The sequence below is a fragment of the Lonchura striata genome, chromosome 12 (assembly GCF_050655825.1).
Source record: "Lonchura striata isolate lonStrDom1 chromosome 12, ASM5065582v1, whole genome shotgun sequence".
Taxonomy (NCBI): domain Eukaryota; kingdom Metazoa; phylum Chordata; class Aves; order Passeriformes; family Estrildidae; genus Lonchura; species Lonchura striata.
Genome location: NC_140714.1, coordinates 13,465,768 through 13,492,679, shown reverse-complemented (window position 1 = coordinate 13,492,679; position 26,912 = coordinate 13,465,768). Strand labels below are relative to the sequence as shown.

General features: G+C 38.9%; 1 protein-coding gene across 4 annotated transcripts in view; it reads left to right on the top strand.

Annotated features, from left to right (window-relative positions):
- The window catches only part of CACNA2D3 (calcium voltage-gated channel auxiliary subunit alpha2delta 3), a 419,754-nt gene that overhangs the window by 298,122 nt on the left and 94,720 nt on the right, over positions 1–26,912 (top strand). For all 4 annotated transcript variants that reach the window (XM_085590607.1, XM_085590609.1, XM_085590608.1 and 1 more), the window contains 4 exons: positions 4,769–4,786; positions 11,418–11,489; positions 12,253–12,333; positions 16,385–16,459. In XM_085590607.1, the coding sequence (XP_085446733.1) occupies positions 4,769–4,786; positions 11,418–11,489; positions 12,253–12,333; positions 16,385–16,459 (246 nt within the window). The remainder of the gene's footprint in view (positions 1–4,768; positions 4,787–11,417; positions 11,490–12,252; positions 12,334–16,384; positions 16,460–26,912) is intronic.

Sequence of the window (26,912 nt, the reverse complement as noted above, 5' to 3'; positions counted from 1 at the left end):
ACTCTTCTCCATAGCAACATCTAAATTTCCTCTGATGAGCGTACTTTGCATACAGAGCACAATCTAGCCTTGACTAAAATGCTGTATTTACTGAAAAATATGTGGTAGCACAGTAAAACAATCATGTGAAGAATGAAGGATTTGGTGTTTAATGCCTTGAAAAATCAAGTACATTTCCTTAAAGATGTTGGCCTAGCAAGCTGCAGGTTAATGTCACTCTTTTAATATTTATACAGAAATCTTAATGTCTGGAGTATCTCAGTAGGAGGCTAAATTTTATTTCTTCCTCCATGTGTGCGTATCATTTTGTATGATGCCTGGAGTACTTAGATGGGAGTATAAGTCCATAGATTGCAAAAGAAAAATTATCAAAATCATAATATTTAATTGCTGTATCTAATAGCAACTGAAAAAGTACATTTTAAAGCAGGTTTATATTTTCTGCTCATAACTGAGAATTGGAATATTCTTTCTCTTCTTTCCCAAGTTTTTGCTATTTATGGGAAGAGCTGAGGAAACCTGCTAGCAATGTATGAAATGCTTTGCATTTTCTCCATGTCTGCCACAGCACTTTATATCGTTCCTGAAAATGTATTTTTGAAAATTCAAAGTTCTAAGCCATACATCCCATGTCAAATAAAGAGCCAGTATGTGACATGGATGGGATGAACCATACATTTAGCAGTTCATTAAGGTTAAATTTAGTGCAGCTCAGAAGGTATTTATAGAAATGTCTGTATTATCAAAACCATATCCAGATATGCTGATTATTTACTGACATGTTTGCAGTTCCTTTCTATTGATTTGTATTGTATCTGATTTTGGAGCAATCAGCTCAGTGGGGCTGTTTTTCTGTGACTGGTGACTTTTAAAAACTTGGCAGGACTGTGGAAATAAGGTCACTGAATGTAAAATAAGAGTTTTTATTTATTTTTCAAAGTTTCATCATAAGTAAATTGCAATAACTCCATGAAATCATTAGAAAAATGGAAATGGAACATTAATAATGATATATGTTATTTTGTTTCATTAGTAATCGAAGCTGTGGGTTTTGATATAGTAAGAAATTACTGAGTATAATTTACTCTTGCAGAAGATTTTTTCTGCTATTCTTCAAACAAACATAAGATTGAATTCTGATCCAACAATAAGAACAGTAAGTCTATAATTCTACTGTGCTTTCTTTTAAAATTTCTAGACTTAGTTTCTTGGAAATCTAGGACATGCAGCTACATAATGTTTTGAATAAATTGTTGAAACAGGTTTAAAATATTTTAACCTTTTTCTTTACTATTATCATGAAATCATTTACAAAATCAATCTTTATGACCTTCTTTTGATAAGGGTAAAAAGACATACCCTTTTATGAGATACTTATGAGAACTACTGTCCTATAACTTACTTCTCCTGCTCTAAAGGCAGATCTCTGGGGTTTTGTTTGGTTCAATCATATTGGTCTCACAAGTATCTGATCCAAAAAATAGTGCAAAGTCTGTGATGGTGGATCCTTTTGCCTGTCTTGTGTTTTTTTTACCATGTTATTAGTGTCTAATTTTTCTTTTTCTGGTAATACCAAACACATTTCCATGAAGGGCTCCAAACAATACTAGATTATTTGCAAATGTGGAAAGCATGACAGTGTGTGGAACAGGAGTATTGAAAAACCTCCTGCAGTTATTTATTCTGTTCTACATTGTGTGACGGGACCCCAAGTTGACCTGAATTTAGACATGGAATTCTCAACATGTCTTACTGGCATAAAGCAAATTGTGAACCTCAGGGGGCCTCCAGTTTCTGAGAGTAATTTTTGTACAATACAAACTAGAATAATAAAATGTATTTAGTAAAGAATGTTTTTTTTTTTTCTAGTTAAAAAGAGTTTGAAAACAAATCCCACTACTTTTTTTTACCTGTGTTCTTGCAATGCTCCATGCTTTAGTCTTGTTCTTTAAGAATTTTTTTTAGGTTGCAGCAAAATCTGCATAGTTCCATCAAGATCCTTCAGTCTGCTTTTTTAAATCAGAAAATTCTCTTAGGTTTCCCCTGGAGCTTACATGTTTGCAGGCTCCTGTCTCTGCTGAACCTGGCAGTACAGCAAAGTCTCTTCCTAAGCAGCTCTGTGGGGCAAGGTCCAAGTTCCTTCAGCCAGCTCCTCCTGACCCACAGCTGGATGAACCAGGAGCCAGTGAATGGTTCCCTGCACTCCAGCCACAATAATTTTAGCAAAACCTTCTTTACCAAGATAGCAAACTAGGAGCAAGTAAAAAAGATGTAGTTAATGTGTATTGTTTAGGGACAAGAACCTGAGATAGGGAGAGACACTAGTGGAAAAGAAGTAGGAAGAGGAGGTATTTTGGTGTGGCTTCAGAAGGGCAGAGTTTAACAGGGGTGCAGGTAGAATAGAAATACCTGCAGTGCTGGAGGGCCAGGGAAAGATCACACAGTTTGCTGCAAAGCTGCCTCTTGGCAGGGAGGCACAATCAGAGGCACCTGCTGGCTTTTATACACAGACAGGCAGTTCTTACACTGTTCAATAAAGGGTCAGACCAGAGGACTATTACTATTTTTGTTAGGAAAATTATTTGTTTCCTATGTCCTCCCAGAAGGGTAATGTCAGACAAAACTCCACAGTTTATTTCTAAGGAATTTGTAGCAAATATGAAACTGAATTCTGACATATAGGACCTTCTAACCAAGTCTCAAATCAGCAATAGGATGAATATTTATCTGATGGGAGCAAAGACTTTTTTTTATTTTTGTTTGGTTTTTATTGAGGAAAGACCTTGAACCTGGATTTTTAAACTTAGGTGAAATGTGTCAAGAATTCCAGACCTGGAAAAAGCATGATGCTCTTGTCTGCTGACTTTATTATTCTAAATCAGTGTTGTGACTACTCATATTTCAGAGAATGGAAATGCTCTTGTAAAAGCTTATAAATGGACCGACTAACTGAATTCGGCAGCAGATAATAAAGAACTCTAGTTTGTAAGTACTTATTGATGTGCTCATGAAAATAATCCAAGTAAAAGCAATAGGGGTAATTTTGTATTCAAAAGAGTGAAGCATCTAGTTTGTGTGGTAATTCTTAACAGGAAATCCTCGCTTCAATCCATCTGACTGTATCTCCCTCACTTGGCAAAACTTGACCAAACTACATGTGCCTGACTGTATTTGGCAAATTAAAAGAATATCTTATTGTATATTTCTCCTCTTGGAATGTAAAAAAAAAAAAGAGTTTCCAGTTGGCAAAGTAATTAACCAAGTCAAAGACTAACAAGTAGTTAAACTTTCAGAAAGGCTTTAAACTGCTCTAACCTGTTATGCAGGATTTAGGTCATGTATTTACAATTTACAGATATCTGCAATTTCTGCAGCAACCCTTTTATCATGTTCAATATAGTAATTTTTTTTTAAAAAAAGGCTTTTTTTGAAACACATACAGGTCATACTTTAATGTGATCATGGTTTGTGTTTTGATATTGGATCACTGCAGTTTTAGGATGAAAGAATTTTACTTGTAGCTGTTCTTCCTGCCATGAATTTTGTTAAATTTTATGTTGTGAAAATGGAGAAATTGTAGCTGCTTGCTCCAGTATTTGTGAATCAGACATCATGTGACAGCTCTCTTTCAGGACATATACCATGTGGATATTAGCTTTTAACTGTGTTCAAGTTTGGGTTTTTTTTTCTCTATGTTTTCATTCAGAAGAAGAGCAAAAGGTCAGTCAGAAGCTCACTAGAGATCTTGAAGGTCTTTTTGCATTTAGCATCAATTCATCTGCATGTTTCCATGCTCAGATGATGCCTTTAAAGACAAAATTTGAGTTGGACAAACAAATTTTCTGAAGAGGTGGACTTAGCAAAAGGCTAAAGTGATATGTCAGTGAATTTCTCCACAAGTGTGGTGTAAGAGGAGAATTCAGAAAAAGGGAAAACTTTATTGTGCTTATAACAGCTTGGTTTTCTGACTTCCTCTGCTACAATGGGTTTTCTTTTTTCTGAAGTGAAAGCAGAACCTATCTTTCAACTCTTGATAAATAAGGTATTTTATACGTGATGGAGTCTGCTGCCTGCTCTCAGTGCCTTTATACGTGAGTTGTTGCTTACAGTAAATACTGTGCACACAACCAGGTATGGCTACTCTTGTCTGATAACATCTGTGTGTACAAATATGCATATATGCATAAACACTTGCATTTGACTTGCATATATGCACATATAATTATACTTGTGTTTACAGCACAGAAATGTATTGTTCTATGCATATATTATTGTATATTATGCATGTATTGTAATCTGTTTGCATAAGCAGTTACTAACTTTCTATTCTCATTTTGTTTTTCTTTCCTCTGTCATGGAGGATACAACCTTCTACTTTAATATGATAATCTCCTCTTAATGTCAGTTTCATTTAAAAATAAAACTGTCTTTATGTTGAATTATATTTGTGTACAGGAAGATGGAACTACTTCACAGTTCAGGTGTGATGCCATATCTGATGAGAAAGCAATCCCTTCCTTGATGTGGTAGTATTTAACAAATATCATGGTGCTTTTGTGATACCTTGTAGAGAAGCTGCCATATCATAAAGTCAGTTAATAAGCCCTCAATAAGTTGAGTCAATTGGCAATGTAAACCTAGTTCCTCTAGTTTCTTTCCTTTAGACTTTATTTTCTATTATGCTTATGCTCTTATTCATACAGCAGCTAAAGTGGCTGTTCAGATTAATTTAATGTATAATTGCTTGTTCTGTTTTGTTGTTTTCCAGCTCCCTCAGGCACAAAAGGTAAAATATTTTAATCAAATCCTAGTCATTCCAAGTAGTCACCAGTGCTTCACGTTTCCATGGTGGTGTGGGTGTGGTACAGGTGGTGATCAGTGAAACTCTTCACTGTCACGGGGCTCTGAGCTGGCCCCAGGAGGGAGCCTGGATTTGAGCCCAGCTGAGGCGCCTGCAGAGAACAGCTCTTCAGACATATCAGCTATTTAACATGCCAGGTATCCAGTAGCCTACAACTCGCAAACAACAGGGAGGCTATTTTATCAACAATTTGAAATAATAGTAGGGATTAAAAAAAAAACAAAACAACCCACTCCATTACTCCATGTGAACCATTTCTGGGTCTGTTGTAGAGTGCAGAACCCATGGTGCCCTTTCACTGCTCCCCACTGTATCTACCAACACACCCCTGAACACATTCAGCATTTGACTCCTCTAACAGGTTGCATACTTTCCATACAATGTGCTCTTGCTTTAAACCACTTCTGCATCGATATGGTGTCACCAGAGCCAGGACAGCACAGCCAGTGTGACAAAGTTAAGAATTCATTGATGCCTGTTGCATCATCCTTATGCATTTCACAAATATAATCAAGGCTCCCAGAAACTAGAAAATCTAGCTGATGTTTTGCGTTTTGGGTAAAAAGTATTAAAATGATAAAAAGGAGTAGAATATGCTGGGAAATTTCAACATTCTCTTGTCCAAGTCATTGTTCTTGGTAAAGCACCTTCAATAAGAAATGTCATAGCAATTAGTCAGTTTGACATCACTGTTATTAACATTCATGGATGAGGATAAAAGTTCAGTTTTTAATGAAAACTAAAAGTGAAGTAATCTTTCACTTAATAGCTTTTGAAGAATGGTGAGGGCATACACTGAACTTAGAAGCTCACTAATGTATCTCAGCCACCTTTTAGTTTAAAAGGCAAGAAATATGCTTTATTTTTATGATACCACATGCACTTGAAATTTTCTGAGCTCATGGAGCTCAGAAAATTTTATTTCAAACCTGCAGGTAATATGCTACTTTATGACACTGCACTATGTCCATAGTTTCTTGGTCCTCTGATAGCTGCAGAACATGGTACCAAAATATGGTGGTTTTTTTTTTCTTCTTGAAATAAAAGGTTTCAAGAAATATTTTGTGTACAGCTTTCTGGAAAAGTAGAAGGACTAAAAGAGCAGCTAGACTAGCTAACTTTGGCTTTTCCATTTTCACCTGCTTGTCTAAACATTTGTGCCAAATGCTTCTCACAACAGTTTGCAGAAAGAAGAGAGAGTCAGACTGTGATGTGCTGGTGCAGAAAGTACAACCAGTCAGGCTGTTTATCAGCTTGTGCCATGTGGTGCTGTATTGCCTGTTCTGATGGCCACAATTCTGAGCTATTAAATAATATGCTGGTGCAAATTACACAAGCTTGCTGTTAGCAAATGCAATTTTCATAAATTGTCAAAATTGCAAAATTTTAATGTTTTTACCCCTGATCAAACAATTGCAGAATTACAGCTGCATTTTTAAATGCACTCATAGCTGAATGCAGTCTAGTTGACTGCGTATTTTGTGCAGAGGGAGTGGAAAGGAAGGGATGGGGAGGGGGGAAGGTGCAATCCTTCAGGGCTTTTGATAACTTCAGGCAAGAAATATGCCTTTTAATAAGTGTGGCCTGGAAGCTTATGAACAAACCAAGAGAATCTCTCTTGCTCTCTGCAAGGTGAAGGGAAGCAGCACAGGGCTGGTGCATGCCTTTATGAATGACTTAGTCACTGTTTTGCCATATGGTGTCTGAACTTGTACTGTATTTTTGTTGGAATCTATGTATCATCTTGCAAATGTTTTCTCTATAAACATTTCAAACAGTCATGTCTCTCTAAACATGCTCACTTTAATCTTTGAGTGATCTGAAAGAAAAATGTGGCATTTCAAGTTTACCTTTGCTATTTCATATCTATTATAAATAGTTCTCCATCTTGATGAAATGTGTTTTCTCTTAAATATGGGACACTTTGGCTTCAGACTTTTCTTTGTTTAGTCAGTGTTCTATGGTGATTAGTACTGATTTTGAAGACCTGTTTTCAACTATCTACAGCAGTTAAATAACAATTAAACCTGTTACTCTTAGGCTATCTGCTCTTAGTCAAACTGGTGCAAATTCAGAAGTGGAGAGCAGGTGAAATGAATAATGATGAGTTAAAGGTGGATATGTCTGTTGCACCGTGATATTTGTCTTGAAAAGATCTTTATGATATACCCTATACTTAAAACAGAAAATACCACAAAACCAAATCAAATCAACCACCCACCCAACCAGCCAAAAAAGAACACCAACCAAAAACTCACCAGAGTTTCAGGCAATAGAAACCTTGGTTTAGTATGGTTATGCTACTTTCAGAACAAAATATGTGTAGGAAGAGTTAATGTATCTAAAAGGAAGAACTGAACCAGACAAATGAAACAAATTCATATGAATTTTACTTGTCCTCTATGTTTCTTTTATGCATGTTTTTAGGTAGCTATCCCACAGGGCTATGAAAACAGCAGTAAGACAAAATAATAACTCAAATTTACCACTTTTCAAATTTGTTCATTTTGATTTTCAAAATGACCTTTATCTTTAAACAGTTATGTTAAACAGCTTCTTGTATGCACTGAAGAGCAAAAGCCATTTTTCCTTAATAGTTCAAAAAAGGTGTTTTGTTTCCTAGTAGGAAAGCTTTACTTGCTTTCAGAGCAAACACAGCAGGATGTGCCCTACTCCTGCTGTGATGTTTTGTTCTACTTAGCTTGAGTGAAAAGGTAGAAGTGAATAAATTAGGCACACAAATCGGAGAGTTGTGTTTAGGAGCATTTAAGATTTTTTTAATGATTCTCTCATGAATGGAGCCATACTTCCTCCATACAGAAATGTTTTAATGATATTTATTGCCCAAAAGTTCCTGACAGCTTTCTTCTCTCTTTCTGTGTTATCCTTAAGTTCTGTGCCCTCCTCATATCTTGATGCTATCATCTTTCAGCCTTCTGGGAGGATCATTTATCATCCCCATCATTTACCTTACACTTTGAAGAGTTGAATTAACTGTCACTGGGAATAGAAAATAGAAAATTTGGAAAGCTTTAGTTTTATTGAAATGCATGGCTAGTGATTTTAGCACTTTTGGAAAATTATAACATTTAAGTGGAATCTAATGGAGTACAAAAATAATCATAAAGTAAACAGTTTGATTTAGCATTCCTTTGGATATGTTTCCTCCTCAGGAGATGCTATTGTCTTTGTTTTGTAATGTATATTTGATTTCTATTCAGAAAACCATGTTAAAATTTTCACTTACATGTTAATTGCAATCTTTAGTTTTCAAATTTCTCTCTCACATTCCTTAACAAGCAAACTTACTTTTAACAACATTTTTGAATCAGCAATTTACAAACTCCAAGTAACTATTTTACAATAAAAGGAGTATTTTTTCATTTATTCTGTATGTCAAACACAGAAGCATATCTTTAACTAAGACACTCAGGTTCCTATGTTGTCCCAGACCATAACTTGAGTCTATGCCAAAATAATAGCTGTTCCTTATTCCTTTAGTCCATATAAAACACGAATTCCAATTGTCTGAGGCTTCCAGCCTGGCTCATGACTCTGACCAGCACATTAAAGTTCAGTGGTCACAGAAGACAGCACATTGTGAAGCAAATCCATACAGAGCAGGCAAGGGAAGAAGGGCAGGGTGGATTGGGCAGGTATGTCAAAAATTCTGAACGGCCCACTTGTTGCCTATACACTCCAAAGGAAGATATTTGAGAGATGTTTCTCAAATTCCTCTTTCTGTAATGAGAACACCTCAGAAAATTGTATGTGTGTCTGCTTTAATTCTGGACCTTGCCTTGTTCCTTGCCCTGAGAGATGGATGCTAGTGCTGGGTGTGAGGCTAAACTCTTAAGTGGCTTAACTCTAAGAGGATGATTTTTATTTGTTTTTTGGGAAGATCTGCCTGGGGTCATTCTGAGGGGAGGTAACTTCTGTACAGCAAGAAATTAAAGGGAAAACTGTTGTAGTTAAATCTGTTTCTAAAGGGAATTTTTCCTCCAGTTATAAAACTATTATCACTAGGTGTTAGAGATCTGTACCTTCTTCAGAGAGCAAGATCTGTTTCTTTATTCTAAACAGTCAAGAGACAATTATCATGGGAATGCATTTTTCCTCAGTTTTGAGATTTTCAAAGGTTTGCTATTTTTTGCTAAGCATTCTATGAAACTGAGTGTCCATAGCCTTTGGGTAGTTGCCCACCTAAAACTGTTACCACCATGTCTTTCCAGTAGAAGAACATTCTGGGGCAAATCATTGCTGCTGTCTCCTACAGTCATCATTTTAGACTAGGTAGTAACTACATTATGATGAGCAGTGACTCAGTAAAACGTTGTCAATACGAGTCCCTGCCCATCCAATTATTTGCTGACTCTGCTTATGGAAGGGGTCAACAACTTGTTCATCTGCCAAACAAAAAAAAAAAAAAAAAAAGAAATCAGGCTGGATTATACAGTTGCAGTTCTATAGAAATTATTGCAGCAGCAAGCTCTAGTTTGTACTTGTAGATAACAAAATTACAAGGCAATCACTCTTGCCTGTTTCTATAGTCAGTTTTGAGAGTTAATGAGCAGTTCTTTTATAAATTCCCAGGAACTCCAGACTGTGGTTGGTTTTTATCTCCATATAAAGAATTTCAAATACCCTAAAACTCTGCTGACAGTCCCTTGGCTTTATTCTATCCATTGAATTGTTTTTAGTAATATCTCGAAAGTGAGAAGACTTGTAAATTAATACTGTCATGTTTTTGACAAAAAACATGATGTCAGAGAAAACTACCCAGGGCAATCATATAAAATCTTGATGTGCTCCAAAATGTCACCTTGTAATCAGCAGAATGCTTGTCCACTTCCTAGGCTCCTCTCCCCACAACTCTACTACTCTGGCCAAGGAGTGGAAATTCCTACATTGGTTTGGCAGCATTTGAGTTTGAAGTGCAACCTTTGAACCCACAAAGTTTTGCCAAGTTTTTGGTTTTTTTTCTTGTTTGTTTAATAACTTACTATTCCTTGATAGGTCAAGGATTATATTAGGGTTAGAATTATCTCTTCTTGCTAGCAAGGAGAACAAAACAAAACAAAATTATCGTAAGTTTGTTCCACCTCATATCCCTGGTGACTCCTTATCAGATGTAAAACTTCTTGACTTCAAACCCCATTTATGTTCCTGTCTAATGTCTGCAAGCATTCCTTCTCACCATGATACTGCCATGCCTCAGGCATGGCAGGAATATACTCAGGAAATATACTTGTTGAAGAAACTTAAAATCTCCCTGAAGAAGATTGGGAGATGCAGGACAAGTAATTTTCTAGATTTTTTTTGTCTGATTTGCTAATGTGGAATATGCTGCATAAAGTATCTTTGTCATAACCTAGGAATTGTTTTCTGAGAATGTGGGGAGCCAATTGCTATTGCTTCATCATAAGGAAACCTTTGTAAACACAAATAAAGCAACAAATAAATTGTAAAATTTGTGAAAAGAAAAAGATGAGAAGTTCTACTTGAGTGCAGAAAACATGGCAGAGATGTAAGAGGGATAGCAGAATGTCACAGTCATAATTGGGCATGACTGTCACCTACAGTATTGCTCAGCAAGATCGTCCCTGTTGCTGCACCCAACTGCTGAACTCAGGTGAAGCAAAGCAGAATTTGTGTTTTACAAAATCTCCACTTGAGGAGATTTTGACACTGTCTGTGTCACACTTTCAAATACTGGATAAACCTCTTCAGCTTTAATGTCTGTCCCTGGGGACAGAAAGGTTTGAACAATAACTCTCCACCCCTGGTAGAGTTGTCTGTCACACGTTGCTGGTGCAGATGGAGGGGCACAGAGCAGTGCTGGTCTGGGGCACCCGGCAGGCTGTGCCTCAGGGCAGAGGTTCATCTGAACAAGGAGGAGACAGTCTGAGCCTTCTCACTGTCCTGTGGCCAGTGATAAACACCCTGCATGTTTCTCTTGAATGGAACCAAGGTCAGGAGATCTGTTTTCTCCCTAAACTGAAAAAATGTTCTGAAGCCTGATGTGCAGAATGAGCTAATGCTTCATGGCACCTCTTTGTCCAGCAAACTGAAAGCAGCTGGAGCGAAGGTGCTCCTGGGATCCTGACTGGCTCTCATCCTTTGTGCTGCTGTGTGAGCTGAGATCTTGGTGTGGACCAGAACAAAACCCACACAGCTCGTGGCCACTTGCCCTCAGCTGAGAGAAAACAGCCCGAGGCAACTTAGGCAGAGCTGGCAGTGGGAAGGATGTGGAGCAGAGCTCCAGCTGCTTTGCTGCTGTTCCTGCTGCTTCCAGAGCCAGCCCAGCCCCTCTCTCCCATGGCAGACTGCAGTGGGACAGAGGATGAGGCTCCTTCCCTGCACTGGAGGGGCCGGGATGGGCACAGCTGGGTCAGCTCACATGGGGCTGGGCTGACTGCAGGTCCAATTACATCGGTGTCATTGGGGTAAACTGCCTTATCTCATTTAAAATGGAAGTAATGTCATTGACAACTGCAATCACATCCTTCTAATTGTCCCTTAGTTCTCAGAGATAGTATTTCTTTTTCAAATACAGCTTGCTGATGACCAGGGATTGGTGCTGATGACAACTGTTGCCATGCCAGTATTTAGTAAGCAAAATGAGACTGTAAGTACTCAGATTATTTCTGTCATATACTAATGGTGTGACTGATGTGAAGTTGCTTTCAGGGATCTAATAAGATTTTAGCCAACTCTTAAATTTTTTTATTCTTATTTTGTTTGCAGTTAGTATCCCTTTATTAGCATAAAAATATACACAAATAATCCCAAATACTGATACTCAAGAAACCATGGTAAAATGATGAAACCCTATGTCTAAGGGAAAATCTCAGATGACATTAGGCCCTGTGGCTTTCTTACTTCTGTATTACTTTTTTGTAGCAAATATTCTATATCATTTTCCTCTTTGCTCTGATATAATAAAAAATTTAATTAGTTTTATGTCTTATGTATGTGTCTATTTATCTTGAGTAATTCAACAAATTGTTAAAGAAACTTAAGTGTATTTTCCGCTTAATGCTTCCTCTTTCTCTTTTGTTTATCAAATGGTAGGAGAAATTGGGAAAGGAGTAACATATTTTTAATTTAAAACCTATTTGCACGTGAATGATTTGAGTAGAGGGACTCACCAGCTGTCAAAACCTTGCATGCCTTTTCTATGTGAATTGTAAATAAAGCAGAAAGGAGCAATATTATTGATTTAATTACTGCTTGATCAGCTGAATTGTACCACTGTCTGCCCTCCCCAGTTTTTAAATAATTTGTCTGTTATCTATTCAATTTCACAGTGTAGCTGTAAGGTGGAATAAGTGGTGAGGATGTTTATTTATTATTGTTGTTCTGAGTGCATCTTTTATTCTACTTTTCAGAGGTCTAAAGGGATTCTCCTGGGAGTAGTTGGCACAGATGTTCCAGTTAAAGAGCTTTTAAAAACTATTCCAAAATACAAGGTAATACACAAAATGGTGTATATGTTATTTATATTCAGTATAACACCTCAAATTTAACATAATTCATTTAATATATTGTTATTTTTTATACTTACATAGCTCCATTATTTCACTCATTTTCCTCAGGAATTTTACCTTTGTAGTGTCTGAGATCAAGTGCCATTTTTAAAACTTAAGTTAAAATATGGTCTGATTTTCACATTTTTGTTGATCAGAGGGTAATATTAAATACTGACCACATTTCGTGGTCTAGAGGGTAATATTAAATACTGTCCATATTAAAATCAATGTAATTGTAAAAATCAATGAAGTTATCATACTATGAAATATAGCCAGAATTCAAGTCAAAATAACCAAAAGAATCATGCTGAAAAATTTCATAACTTTTAATGGAAACCTATCCTTAACGTGGCTTTAGTTTTCCTGCTTGTGTGTAATCCTGTCCCAGTTCTGTGTCTCCTGGAATTAAAGAAAGTGGCACATTGCAGGAACTACAAGCTCCTGCTTAACCATACTAGTGCTTCCTTCTCTCCTGCCCAGTATTTGCTAAATATTTTCCTCCACTTAATTTTCCAGTGACAACTCTGCAGTAAAAGTCTTGAAATCAAATATCATAAAAATTTTGAAAATCTGAATGATGATATCTCTTGTGAAATGTGTTGCATACGGTAAAAGTAGGCTTCAGGCAAACACAAAATGTAATTACTTTTCATTTAAATTTGATGCACTACATTAGTATTTCACTAGTTCTCCATGTCTGAAATATTTTACTATAGTACTCTTCTATTCACAAATGAAAATTAAATTAATGTTTCCCAGTTAATTCCTAGTGGATTTTTTTCATGACTAACAAGCATTTAACACAGTATTGTAGACACTCTTTGCTAAAGAGCTCAGCCTTTGGAATATCTGCATTTTGACAGCACCTGTATTGAGCAGAAAGTTGTATATCATACAAATTGTCTCTTAATTGTTTGCCATGTTCTCATTTAGTGATTGCTAAGAGGGTGGAGGAAGAAACTGACTTGTGAGTGCCTTCCAATATTCTCACATGAAAATTCCGCCTATCAATTTTAATTGTAATTTGAATACACTAGGATTTACTAAATGATTTCCTGGATCAATATACAGTAGCTGGGAAGTTTAAATTAAACAAGAATTTGATAAAAATTATGCATAAAAAAGAGTGTCAATAATATTGATAAGGTGGATTGGAGTAAATTCCTGTGACCTAGATCCCACAAGGAAAGGGGCTGTGCAAACCAGCACAGAAAGGCTGTGCCAGGTGAAAAATATTGCAGGTTATGGGAAGAGGCAGCACATGACTCCACACTGATATTAGAGCACAGTGACAGTGACATTGCTGCTCAGAATAAATAACAGGGAACTCTCTCAGGGCACAGAGCACTAAAGTTTGCTAACAGCAATGTTAAAAAGATGTTACACTTCTGTGCATCCAGAAGTACTGAATCAGTAGAAGGTAGAGGAGAAGGGAGCACAATTTGCTCTTTTGCCAAATTTGGAGTAATGACACAATCTTTGGAGCTGCCTGTAGGGAGCTGTGGGGAGAGCAAGTTTCATTTGTAGTGAGAAGGAAGAACAATGTTGTGGTGCCTGAAGAAATAAAAGCTTGGCTGTGCATGGCTGGATAGGAAAAGCCAAGTAATAGTGATGTTATTCCTAAATAATCTGTGAGATTTGGACATAGTCTGAATATGAGAATCTAGAAAGAGTGGAAGGCCCAAATAATGGGTATTGGAACACAGTAAGACTGATTCAGAAAAGTTTTTTTAAGAATTAAGAATTTTCTGTGGAAGTAATATATGATCCTTTTGCTGAATATTAGATTTTTATTTGAAGGTATGTTTTATATTGCAGGATGTACTGCAGGAGAGGATTATTACAGGAGGCACCAATATCATGCAATGCAGTTGGGTTAGTGAGACCATTTGAGTTATAGCTTCCAGTCCCACATACCCTAAACAAATACCCTGCAATTGCTAGAGCAAAATCACCTCTGGGACCCATTCCTGCAGAGGCAACACATGACAAAAAATTCACACAGGGACATAAAATGATGGTTGAAAATAGAAGTCTGCTGGCCTGGAATTCTCTCAGCTTGAATGAGGTGGATTTTATGCTGAGGAAGATGAATAATAGCAATAAGCTGTTTTCAGCAGTTGTTACCTTGACTAAGCATCCCCAGATGTCAGTGGCAGTTTCTCCTGAGTAAAGTGGGGTTGGATTTGGTAATACTTGACGTCCATGTGACATTTTATGACAGCCAAAAAAGGTTTCTTTGTTTCTGAATCTGTGATTTGGAGACAGAATTCAAGGTTTAAAATGACAGTGCTGCTGTAAATTGTAGCATCACTCAGACACTGCAGTTTCACACATTGCACAGAACATGATAAAATGCCACCCTCAGATCCTGTGTAGGCCTCAAACAGGCAAATGTTTTTTTCCTGTGAAAAATACCACCCACATTTGTTTCCTTACCTGACTTCCATTGCCTGGATGTCATTCTGCAGTTATCAACACAGACAATTGCACTCGAGATCTGATATTTAGCCAACAGCTCATTCCCTTGTCACACTATAATAGTTAAAATATGTCCACTGTTATTATTTTGGTTATCCCTCCTTTATAAAGAGATGCCAAGAACGTATCACCTTCTGTTGCTCTCACTGAAGTTTATTGCTATAGGAAAACCACTAATTTATGAAACAATCTTCTGTGTGGCAGATACAGTTGACCATATACAACCATTCACACAGAGACACTATAAATTAACCTGGAATGTTTTACCTGTGACCTTGCCATAATATCGTAGTCTGGTTTCTATTTCCAGAAAATCACAGAATCTGATAAACTTGATCTCCCTTTTGCCTCTTAGAAAGTATTCTGACTTTTCAGCCTTGCTCAAGTTGTTTTGTGTCAGTCAAATTCCTAAAGACCCACTTCAGCAAAGCATTTAAGAATGCATTCAAGTTAGATAACAAGATTTAGTAGTGAGAACTGTAAAGCAAATATCAAAGTAAGATAGTGCTGGACTTTCAAGTTCCATTTTTAAATTTTTTTTTATTTTGGTATTTAATACCTCAGTGTAATGGAGATGCTTACATGAAAATACACAGAATATTATATTGCCTGAAGAATTTTAAAAAATGGGCAAAGAAGGATAGGAAGACTCTCTCTGTATGTCACAAGATATATAGTGAACCTGTAGAAAAAGTGTACATTAGCAGCAGGTTTATGCTAAGAAGGGATTTTTGAACGACCACTTGAAGGATTTAAAGGCACATTTGTTGCATTCCGTGGATGTAATCAGCTGTGTAATAAGCATTTTATTAAATAGACCTGTATTTTTATTTAAATAAGTACAATGCTAAATTTGGGCACTGTTAGGCCTCATCAAGCATCTCACTGCTCTCAGGGAATCTGCCACAGTTCCACTCAGTACAAAGATGAAAACTTAGAGGAGACTCTTTAGCAGAAATACCTGCCTTCTGTGGCTCCAGCTGAACTGGAATTAGCAGAGAGCCTTTCAGATGGGAAGATGCAAATATCATATATGACAGGTCACTGTTCTCACTGTAGCTGTGCTTTCCTTATCTTTGAGTTAAGTGCTTCTTTGACAACAAGTGAGGAAAGCTGTGCACTCCTGGGAATGGGGAATTTATAAAATCCCAGTATCTCTTACCCTTGGCCCATGTTCTGAATGCCACAAGCTATGGCATCTCATATATAGCTATATTATATATGTAAATATGTAATAATTAATTGACTCTATCACACATAGGAACAAGTGCCCTGGGTAGCAGAGTTGTGGGACAGTGTAAAATCGTGCTCTGTGCTGAATTCATCACTTGACAGGTTCTCATTTGCAAAAAATATCACAGATCTTTGCCTGTTTTAAAGCAAATCACTGTGTGGATAAGGGTTGTGAATGCCAGGAGCCCTGGATAGCCAAATTATTGCCTGCTATTTTTGTTTAAGGGTTTACTGGAGACCATGCTAATCAGTATTTCTTTCTCATTTACTTTAACAGTTAGGAATTCATGGATATGCTTTTGCAATTACAAACAATGGATATATTTTGACTCACCCAGAACTCAGGCCTTTGGTAAGAATGCTATTTATTGATCTGTTTTATTTAGCTGTATGTATTGCATTTGTTTTTTTTCCTGGTGTGAATAGCCTTCATTAAAAATTTAATACAATGGAGCTGATAATTTATATTGTATATATATGTATATATAACTCATCATAGTTCTTGGTAAATTTACCTCTGGAAACAACATGAAAAAATCCCTAGGAAAATACATATACAACTTGCTTCTGCAAAAGATGCAGACCTCCATTACTGCAAAATAGCAAAGCCAAAAATTGCTATAATTATGTTCATTTTACATTGAAATGGAATGTTGGAATGCTCTAGTGCTGTGTAATAACCCCTATTTTTCATGCTAAAGTGTTAAAGTTAATTTAATATATGTGCAGAAATTTCAATAAAGCATATTTTTTAAGCAAAATAGGAGCACTAGGGATTTTCTGTACTAAAAGAGAAATAGCAGCAATTTTTACCTTTAGTTTCCCCTTATCATCTTGTTTGCACTAATCACAGCAAGAAAAATAAAGTGACTGTTTTGCAAATGTTTATCAAGTTAACACCCCAGAGGGCTGGTGCATTCCTGGTTGCATCATTGTTTAGGAACAGCCCTGCCAAGTGTTCCATCACCACTGGCTCCTAGCAAAGCACTGGCATTAATGGTTCCACTGCTGTGGCCACATGGCTGCCACATGTGTTTCTCATGCAGGAACTCCAAGTAATGTCCAATTTCAACAGTGTTTCAGTAGAAAACAGAAATCTTAACTGGTTGGATAATTTAATTTGAAAATAAAATTATTGACAAGCATGAGTTATTAAGTCATTAGCATATCTGAAGTCTTCACCAAGCAAAAGAATTTTTCTTTCTAAGATATGGGCCAGGAATTGCACACTAAATTAACATTTATATTTGCACTTAGTTTGGGTTTTAACTGGAGTGGAACTTAGTAAAGTGCAACAAGGATGCTTCAATGGGTAAATCTGACATCCCAGGTTTGCAAGCCACAGGAATGTATTTAAATGAAAATTTTCTCTCTACATCACAAGATAACTTTTCTTTGCTGTAGTGTCCCTTTCTCTTTGGGCAAATTACTTATTTCAAAATGATTAGTATTTATTCAGTATATAATAGATATTTTATAAAACAGAAAGTAATAAGGTCCAAGACCTGTGGATAGCTCTAAGTTAGGCTGACAGTCTTACCCGCTCCCTAATTTCTGATGTTTTGCTTTAGTGAGGCAGGTTATTTGCTGTTACTATCCCTCACCAAATGTACATCTTGAAGGCACTTACTTCATTACCTTATACAATGGAATCTCTTTTGGAAATCAAAATGTTGGTCAGTAGCCCATAAGCTGTCAGCTAAGGGAACTCATTGTGATATACTCATGGTGTGTGCCTTTCAGGATTTTGGAAGAGTCATTTTTACCTCTGGGTTCTGTCAGTGGTGGGTAATGAGAGTCTTCTGTTGACTTCAGTGGAGTTTTTGAGAGTGAAGTGATTGCTGGCCTGGGTCTTTGGTTTAATATTGCAAGCCAAATCCTGATACCATTGTAATATTCCATGGAATTTGTGACAATAATTATGTGAAAATAGGCCGTAGATCTGGAATTAGATAATTCACTAAAGATTCTCTCTAAAATTATTTCTGCCTTAGATTTACATTCATGTCTCATTGATTACTGATTTGTTCCACTCTGGTTTATCCTGTTGTAATATTTCATGTAAAACTAGAATATTACTGAATTCCTGAGTTCCTAACCCCATATCTGTAGTTCTGGAGCTGATGAGCTGCTTTTTAAGGAATTGTCTTCTGGGACACAGAGCAGAGGCAGGCTAGCAAACAGCACAGAATGCTTCCGGCTGCAGCTGAGTTCTACCTAACCCTGAGCAGGGCATGTCCTCATTCAGATGGCTGCATTTTTGTCCTGATTGTACTATTGGGTTTATACTTAAAAATGCTTTTCTGAGAGACTTCATCTCTTGAGTCTTCTGCTGTTTTTTTTTTAATAGACTTGGCTTTCGGTGGGGCTGCCGGGTGGGGTGCCCGTGGTTGGCTTGCAGGAAGGAGAGGAAGGCGCTCGCTGGCTCCTGAGCGGCCGCGGCTGCTGGGGCAGCCCCAGCGCTGCCACCGTGCCGCAGAGAGAGCAGAAAGAACCTCTTGGCTCCGTCCTTCACAGGACTTGAGCAGGGCGAAGAGTCGCGACAAACAAGCGATGCAGCAGGCGGCGGGGAGCGGGGGTCCCTCATAGCGGGGTCTCTCAGAGCGGGGTCTCTCATAGCGGGGGTCCCTCATAGCGGGGTCCCTCATAGCGGGGGTCTCTCATAGCGGGGTCTCTCAGAGCGGGGTCTCTCAGAGCGGGGTCCCTCATAGCGGGGTCTCTCAGAGCGGGGGTCTCTCAGAGCGGGGGTCTCTCATAGCGGGGTCTCTCAGAGCGGGGGTCTCTCAGAGCGGGGTCTCTCATAGCGGGGGTCTCTCATAGCGGGGTCTCTCATAGCGGGGTCTCTCATAGCGGGGGTCTCTCATAGCGGGGTCTCTCAGAGCGGGGTCTCTCAGAGCGGGGGTCTCTCAGAGCGGGGGTCTCTCATAGCGGGGTCTCTCATAGCGGGGGTCTCTCAGAGCGGGGGTCTCTCATAGCGGGGGTCTCTCATAGCGGGGTCTCTCATAGCGGGGTCTCTCATAGCGGGGGTCTCTCATAGCGGGGTCTCTCAGAGCGGGGGTCTCTCAGAGCGGGGGTCTCTCATAGCGGGGTCTCTCATAGCGGGGGTCTCTCAGAGCGGGGGTCTCTCAGAGCAGGGTCTCTCAGAGCGGGGGTCTCTCATAGCGGGGTCCCTCATAGCGGGGTCTCTCATAGCGGGGGTCTCTCATAGCGGGGTCTCTCAGATCGGGGTCCCTCATAGCGGGGTCTCTCAGAGCGGGGTCTCTCAGAGCGGGGTCTCTCAGAGCGGGGGTCTCTCATAGCGGGGTCCCTCATAGCGGGGTCCCTCAGAGCGGGGTCTCTCATAGCGGGGGTCCATCAGAGCGGGGTCTCTCAGAGCGGGGGTCTCTCAGAGCGGGGGTCCCTCATAGCGGGGTCCCTCAGAGCGGGGGTCTCTCATAGCGGGGGTCCCTCATAGCGGGGTCCATCAGAGCGGGGTCCCTCAGAGCGGGGGTCCCTCAGAGCGGGGTCCCTCATAGCGGGGTCCCTCAGAGCGGGGGTCTCTCAGAGCGGGGTCTCTCAGAGCGGGGGTCCCTCAGAGCGGGGGTCCCTCATAGCGGGGTCTCTCATAGCGGGGTCCCTCATAGCGGGGTCTCTCAGAGCGGGGTCCCTCATAGCGGGGTCCCTCAGAGCGGGGGTCCCTCATAGCGGGGTCCATCAGAGCGGGGTCTCTCAGAGCGGGGGTCCCTCATAGCGGGGGTCCCTCAGAGCGGGGGTCTCTCATAGCGGGGTCCCTCATAGCGGGGTCTCTCAGAGCGGGGTCCCTCATAGCGGGGTCCCTCAGAGCGGGGGTCCCTCATAGCGGGGTCCATCAGAGCGGGGTCTCTCAGAGCGGGGGTCCCTCATAGCGGGGGTCCCTCAGAGCGGGGTCCCTCATAGCGGGGTCCCTCAGAGCAGGGTCCCTCAGAGCGGGGGTCTCTCAGAGCGGGGTCTCTCAGAGCGGGGGTCCCTCATAGCGGGGGTCCCTCATAGCGGGGTCTCTCAGAGCGGGGGTCCCTCATAGCGGGGTCCATCAGAGCGGGGACCCTCATAGCGGGGGTCCCTCATAGCGGGGTCCCTCATAGCGGGGTCTCTCATAGCGGGGGTCCCTCATAGCGGGGTCCCTCATAGCGGGGTCTCTCATAGCGGGGTCCCTCATAGCGGGGTCTCTCATAGCGGGGGTCCCTCATAGCGGGGTCCCTCATAGCGGGGTCTCTCATAGCGGGGGTCCCTCATAGCGGGGTCCCTCATAGCGGGGTCTCTCATAGCGGGGTCTCTCAGAGCGGGGGTCTCTCATAGCGGGGGTCCCTCAGAGCGGGGTGTCTCAGAGCGGCTGCAGGGCGGGCAGCGGCCGGCAGGTGGCGCCGCAGCTCCGCCCAGGGCGCTGCCCCGGCCCGGGGCCGATCCCAGCGGGGCTCCGGGAGCTCCCGCGGCCTTCCCGGCGTTAAAAATGTAATGCAATGGAGCAGATACTTTATGTTGGGTGTACATGTGTGTATAACTCATCATAGCTCTTGGTAAATTCACCTCTGGAAACACGAAAAAACCCCTCGGAAAATCCCGGGGTTGATCCCGGCGGAGCCCCGGGAGCTCCGCCTGCCGCTCTCGCAGGTTTCCCTCCGCGACGGGATTGCGCCCCGCTTTCTATTTCTTCATTTTATTTTATTTTATTTTATTTTATTTTATTTTATTTTATTTTATTTTATTTTATTTTATTTTATTTTATTTTATTTTATTTTATTTTATTTTATTTTATTTTATAATAATTTTTATCTTTTTTATCTTATTTTATCTGTTTTTTTTTTTTTGTTTTTTGTTTTTTTTTGTCGCATAACCGAAGAGCATCCTTTGCACATCTTCCTCTATTATGCCCTTTTTAAATCTTCCTTCCAATACCAAAAGCACCCCAGTGGGAATGCCATAGAGTATAGCTGATGGGAAAAAACCCCTTTTTTTAATACTGCCTTAATCCATCAGAATGCCTCTATATGCTGAGTTTGACTAAAAGTCTATATTTTTACAGAGCGGTATTTAATTTTCCACGAGAGAATATTTTCAGTTATGTGATGTAATTTGTAATTTTGTATTCTGTTGAAAACCACTACCTACTGCTAATAAAAAAAATAATAAATTGTTTGGGAGTTCAAAAGTGAATTTTCAGTTTTTTCTTAACTTGGTGTATGAGGCTCTCTACCTGCTTTGAAATGGGCACGTGAGGACACAGTCTTCCTCATTTGTGATCATGGCAGATTCAATCTGCTTTTCAGGAACCTCTTTACACTTGTGTGTGCCAGGAGTTACACTGTTAGATTTTAAAATGAAAATATGTCATGTCGATGATGTTACAGTTTGCCAAAGAAACGAGTTTACTGAAAAATGAGAACCAAGGGATAAATACATTTGACTGCCCTTGAAAACAGCCACTATATTAATTGTGGTTAATTGCCCATTACTGCCACTGTCATTCTGCAGTCTGTTAAAGGCTGGTGCCAGAGAAAAACTGCTTTCTTAGGGAAGTGTAGTGGGATTGCAGAGAAATTAAGGAATGTCCCTGGAAATGAGTGTCAGCCACAGTCACAGATCAGCACCGTTGTGAGCCTTATCTGGTGTAAGGGGTTTGTGCTGTTGCCTCTCAGCTCTGATGTGTCTGTGGCTTTCAATAAATAATAGCAAGGTTGCTACCGGTTTTTATAAGGTCCGTGGCTTTTTTGATTCATAGCCAGCAACGGGATTTGTATTTTTGTTCAGGGAGTGGAACAGGGTTCGGTTTTTTTCAGTAATTACTAGGGTAGAATACTCAGAGTTCCTGAACAAGGAGGCTGAGTTTCTTAAGAAAATATGCATTTAAAGACAAATGCATATGTTCTTGAATAAAAATGCATCTTTTATTTACATTCTACCATTTAAAAAATAAATCTGAGGTTAAAAATGTGTTCTGATTTATGAATTAATCTAATAACATCCCTGCTTAATAAAGATTTTGTAATATTTCTGGGTTTAAATCAAAATCCTCCATCTCTGAGAAGACTGAGACATTTATTCTTACTCTCAAAATAAGCTCTGTAAGACTTGTAATGGGGTTTATGAATGGCTGTTTGTGAATGCTCTTACCATTGTAAATTAATTCATCTGATGCCCTTCTATACAAGGATGCACATCTTTAACTTGATCAGCCTTGACTGGGAAAGTTGCACCTAGAAATCAAAGCCTTTGTGTAATATTGCAGTGCCCTCAACAAAATATATTTGGTGGTTCAGGTGCCTGAGTGAGCTCCCATTTCATCCTTAAAATGTCAGCTGTCACCTTGTGCTGCGTTAAGCTGAAGGACCTGAAGGGTTTGAAGATTCTAGATCGGTATTAAGTCTTTTGTAGCTGTAAATTTTGAGAAAATTTGTTTCTCCTAATATAGGAAAACAGAGAAATCCGAGTGTCAGGGGAAACATTAATGCCCCACTTAAGCAGTGTTAGCCTTTCAGAAGCAGCAAATCTCATTTCTCTCTGGGGAGTCCCGCCTGGAACGTGAGATAACCTACACTTACCCTTGCTTTATTCATTGACTCCATAAAACTCTACAGCTGTAGCTGACAGCAGAATATTTAAATGATTTGAGCAGTGTAAATGCCTCACGTTCATTTAAATAACTGAAGAATTCAATCACTTGAATGCCAATGATTATTCCTATTGGAGTTTACATTTCAAAAAAGACAACCCATCTGAATCCCTGTGAGAGCATTAAATTGCTATCTAATTAGAAGTGCAAAATTACATATATTTAAAAGATAATTAAAGGTTTGAAGGCTGTTGAATAACTGGTTGTACATATAAATGAATCACTGAAAATTTGTTAGCAATATGCGAAGCTTTCTTTTATTCTCTGCTTTCAGCTTTGAAGTTAGGTATAACTGAGCTCATGGGTTTAAGTCTGGTAGTATTAAGATAAAGGCAGATGTTTTTAATTATTTCTACTCGAACCCTAAATAATTATAAGCAGCTGCCAGTTTTACATAATCCCAAATGATAAATCCCAAGAATGCAAATAAAATCCCAAATAGAGGGGTTGTTTTCTTCAGTGGAGTAAATCACATCCATGTTTCTGTGATAATTGACTGCAATCCACCTGAGAACCTGAGCTCAGCTGACGAACTCTTTGGTCAGGCTCAAGGTGTAGGACTTAAAGCTGGTATTTTGTATTGACTTCACTATGTATATTTCCATATTGCTTTACAATTTTAAACATTAGTGCACTGTTTGAAAAGCAAACACATATTAGGAGGGTGAGCAGACAGAGTTAGTTAATACATGTGGCATAAGAACTATTTTATTGTTTTGCTAGAGGGTTCTCCTGTGTACACGGAACATCTAATAGTTGCTACTTTTTCTCTGCCTGCAAACCTAGAATTGCATTATTCTCTTTTCCCTAGAAAATGACATGACTCCTGTTTTCAGCTTCTCTTTGCAGTATTTCTGCAAATTTTATAGGGCAGCAATTTTTCACTACTATCTGGGATGGAGAATCAATCCAAAATAACTGGTTTTTACTACCAACCATAACCTAGGGAATTCTAGATTAACATTTTAAATAATAGGCTGGTCATGAAAATCTGTCTTTGGACAGGGAAGTTGTTTTTCCTATTTTCCTAAGAGAATGAAGCCCTTACCTTTATAATATTAAACTAAGGAGGTTTGTTAGTTTGTGAGGTTTGAAACAAACTTTGTTTTTGACTGATCACCTATCAGTGTTCTATAAATTCAAGGCTAAGTGCAGATCAATAAGAAACCATTTGAAGTTACAGGTTGGATGGAAACTGTGATATTAAAGTATCACACATGACAAAACATGACCATGTGAGCAGAGAAAAAAGTATTCCAAATGAAATAAGGAGCTTAAAGGCCAAGCAACAGTAATTTAGATTAAGATGCTACTTCACATGTATCCAAAGACAGAATGGTTTGGAACTAAGTAGCACATGGAGAATGAAAGCTCAGTCACTGGGGGTGATGTTGTATTATCAGATTATAAGCAGGTAAAGCAGGGAAGGGGATTTTTCACTTCTATTCTTGGTTTGTTTATTGGGGTTTTTTTGTTGTTTTAGTTATGTGTTTGTTTTTAAATCACACTTTCCCCTTGCACAGTCCCTGCAGTGGGACAGAGCAGCAACTCGTGCTGGGAGGGCTGGTGAAGGAAGTCAGGTCTGATGCAATTTCCACCCCAAAAGCTGCAGGCTTTGCATGGCAGTCAGAGGTACCTCAGACAATAAATAAGTGGCAGCTTTAGTGTGCAGAGTCTGAGGGAAGGGAGGGAGCTGAATAACTGCCCAGACCAGGGAACTGCAAATAAGACAGTGCTTACAACCTCTGCCTGTTTATTTAAAGCTGCATGGAAAAATGTGTAATTTTAGTTAATTGTGCTTTTCCTCTGATATTTGTTCATTCAAGATTTCCTATCAGGCTTTGTAGATAAGAATACCTTTGTAGGATGGCTTAGTGCAAGTTAGTTATAGAAAGAATTTTATTGTGCAGAATTTTATTATGTAGAATTCAAGCTCAGCAAAATATATTTGCATATTTTCACTTGTCTTCTCTAAACAAAACAAAAAGGGGCTGATCTTCTCAGCCTCGAGAAAATCTCAAAGGCTCATGAGATTAATACACTTGATGAGATTAATACATTATCCAAATTTTGAAGTGTTAGTTCACAAAGATGAAACTTCATTGAATGATGCTATGCTTTAAAATTGGAGGAGTTTTTTCAGTAACCAATTCCTTACTTTGGTACACATTAGTAATTTGGCAATGGAGAGATATTCCTTGAAATTATTTTGCCTCTCTAGGTTTTTGTTGTTTTTTAGTAGGTGCTTTTCTCACAGATGACTCCACATTGTGGCTTAGAAAATTCATTAAAATCTGGTGATGCTTCCAAGGTTGCTATCACAGCAACTTCCTCTCTCCCACCTCCCCACTATCCAGATGGAGCACGTCTGAGAAATTCCAATCACCTTAGACCCAAGATTGCAGCTGTTAAGATGAAGCTTGACCTGTCCTTGATCAGATTGCTACACTCTGACTCTATAAACACGTGGCTGCTCATATTCAAGGCAGATGGATTGGGACTGCTTCTGTTAAAAAAAAAAAAATTTAAAAAAAAAAATCAAAGCAAAGAGTTTAATAATGGCACATGTAAATGGTCATGTACAGGGTGGTGAAAAATGTGGCTCAGTCTTTAGCAACGCACATCACAGGTTTGAATAATCCAATGCTGTAAGAGTCTGGCCCAGTCTCAAAAGATACTGAGTAAGATACGATAAAGCTCATTCTAATGAAAAAAAAAAAAAAAAATCATTGGTTTTTCTCACAAACAATTAGTCAGAACCATCCTGTAGTTCTGAGCAGACCACAAGTTTCTTCTTTTGCAGTCCAGATATTTAACACATTTCAGCATTTTTTTTCCTCCCTGGGGTTAACTTCTATATAATATCACCTCATATTTTATAGAAGCCAAAGATTAGCAGCACACATTTTAAATCTAGCTCTTTTTCTCCTGTACTTAAATCAGAGTAATTTGGTAGAATTCCTAGTTTCTATCTTTCCCAATGGGTCCCTTAATGATTTTTTTCAATGCTTTATGGTAATCTTGCAGAAGGATTTGGCTTCAGGCTTCAATCAGCATTTTAAACTTTACCCAGGAGTCTCAGAAATAAAAAGTTAGATTAGGATTGCTACCAGAGAAGAAGATATAGATGAATGTTATTTTTAAAACCTGGGGAATTGCTTCAGTGTCCATGAATAACTTTTACTAAGAAATTAGTTAAGCAATAAAACCAGAAAGAAGCTAGAAGAGAATGGACATTTCAACATTACTTTTATGAAGTATTTTATATCTGATCTGCTTGCACTGGTGTTTGATGCCCTGTTTACATGAGCATAATGTAAATTTACTGTGGGAGTAAGGTGATATTTTCATGAAGATCATTATTTCTGGTCCTAAATGCATTTAATGCACTTTGAATGCTTATAGAGACTAACTCCTGCTTGATCATTGGGATTTTGGCTTTGTGTCTTCTTTTATGAATTTTTAAGACACAAACACTCCTGATTCTTTTCTGCAGAAATTTGGATATGTTTTTCAGATCTTCATTTGTTTCCTTGTGGTTTTTGCTCTCTAAGTGCAAGGTGTGGAATCTATATGATTAAAATAAATACAAGCCCCATAATATGATACTAATAGTTTGCCTGAGGTTTGAAGCCTGCTTCTGTTGTCAGACACACAAGATCAACTTTTCTTGTCCTAAATAAGAGTCTGCACATGTCTGAGAATGCAGTATAGCCCAGAAGCTCTTCAACATCTGTGAGGGAGGATGTAATTAAACATTGGAATCGGTACAGGAGCTGTTTGCTCTACTCAGATGATCCCAGCTCATGTCCCTTGTAATACTGTTCAGCTCTCAGTATTTCAGAGCTTGGCTGAAACCATTTTTTTACTAGAATGACTCGATTTATTTGGTTTATTTGGTTAGTTGGTGCAGCCACAAAGAATAAATGTAGTTACTCCCTGTGAAGATTAAAGATAATATTGATATATCTTCAACCATAATGAAAGACTTGTAAAACACAGCTAGAGAAATCAAGCCCTAGTAATGAATGGGATGTTATCCTCTCATATGTTATTCTTGTGAGATTTAATTATATTGGCTGCAAATTTTGTTCTTCAGTATTTGGGTACAGTTATCTCTGTGGCTATCACAGAGCAAAAATTAATTTGTAGGACTGAGCTGCCTGAATTCAAAGTCTGA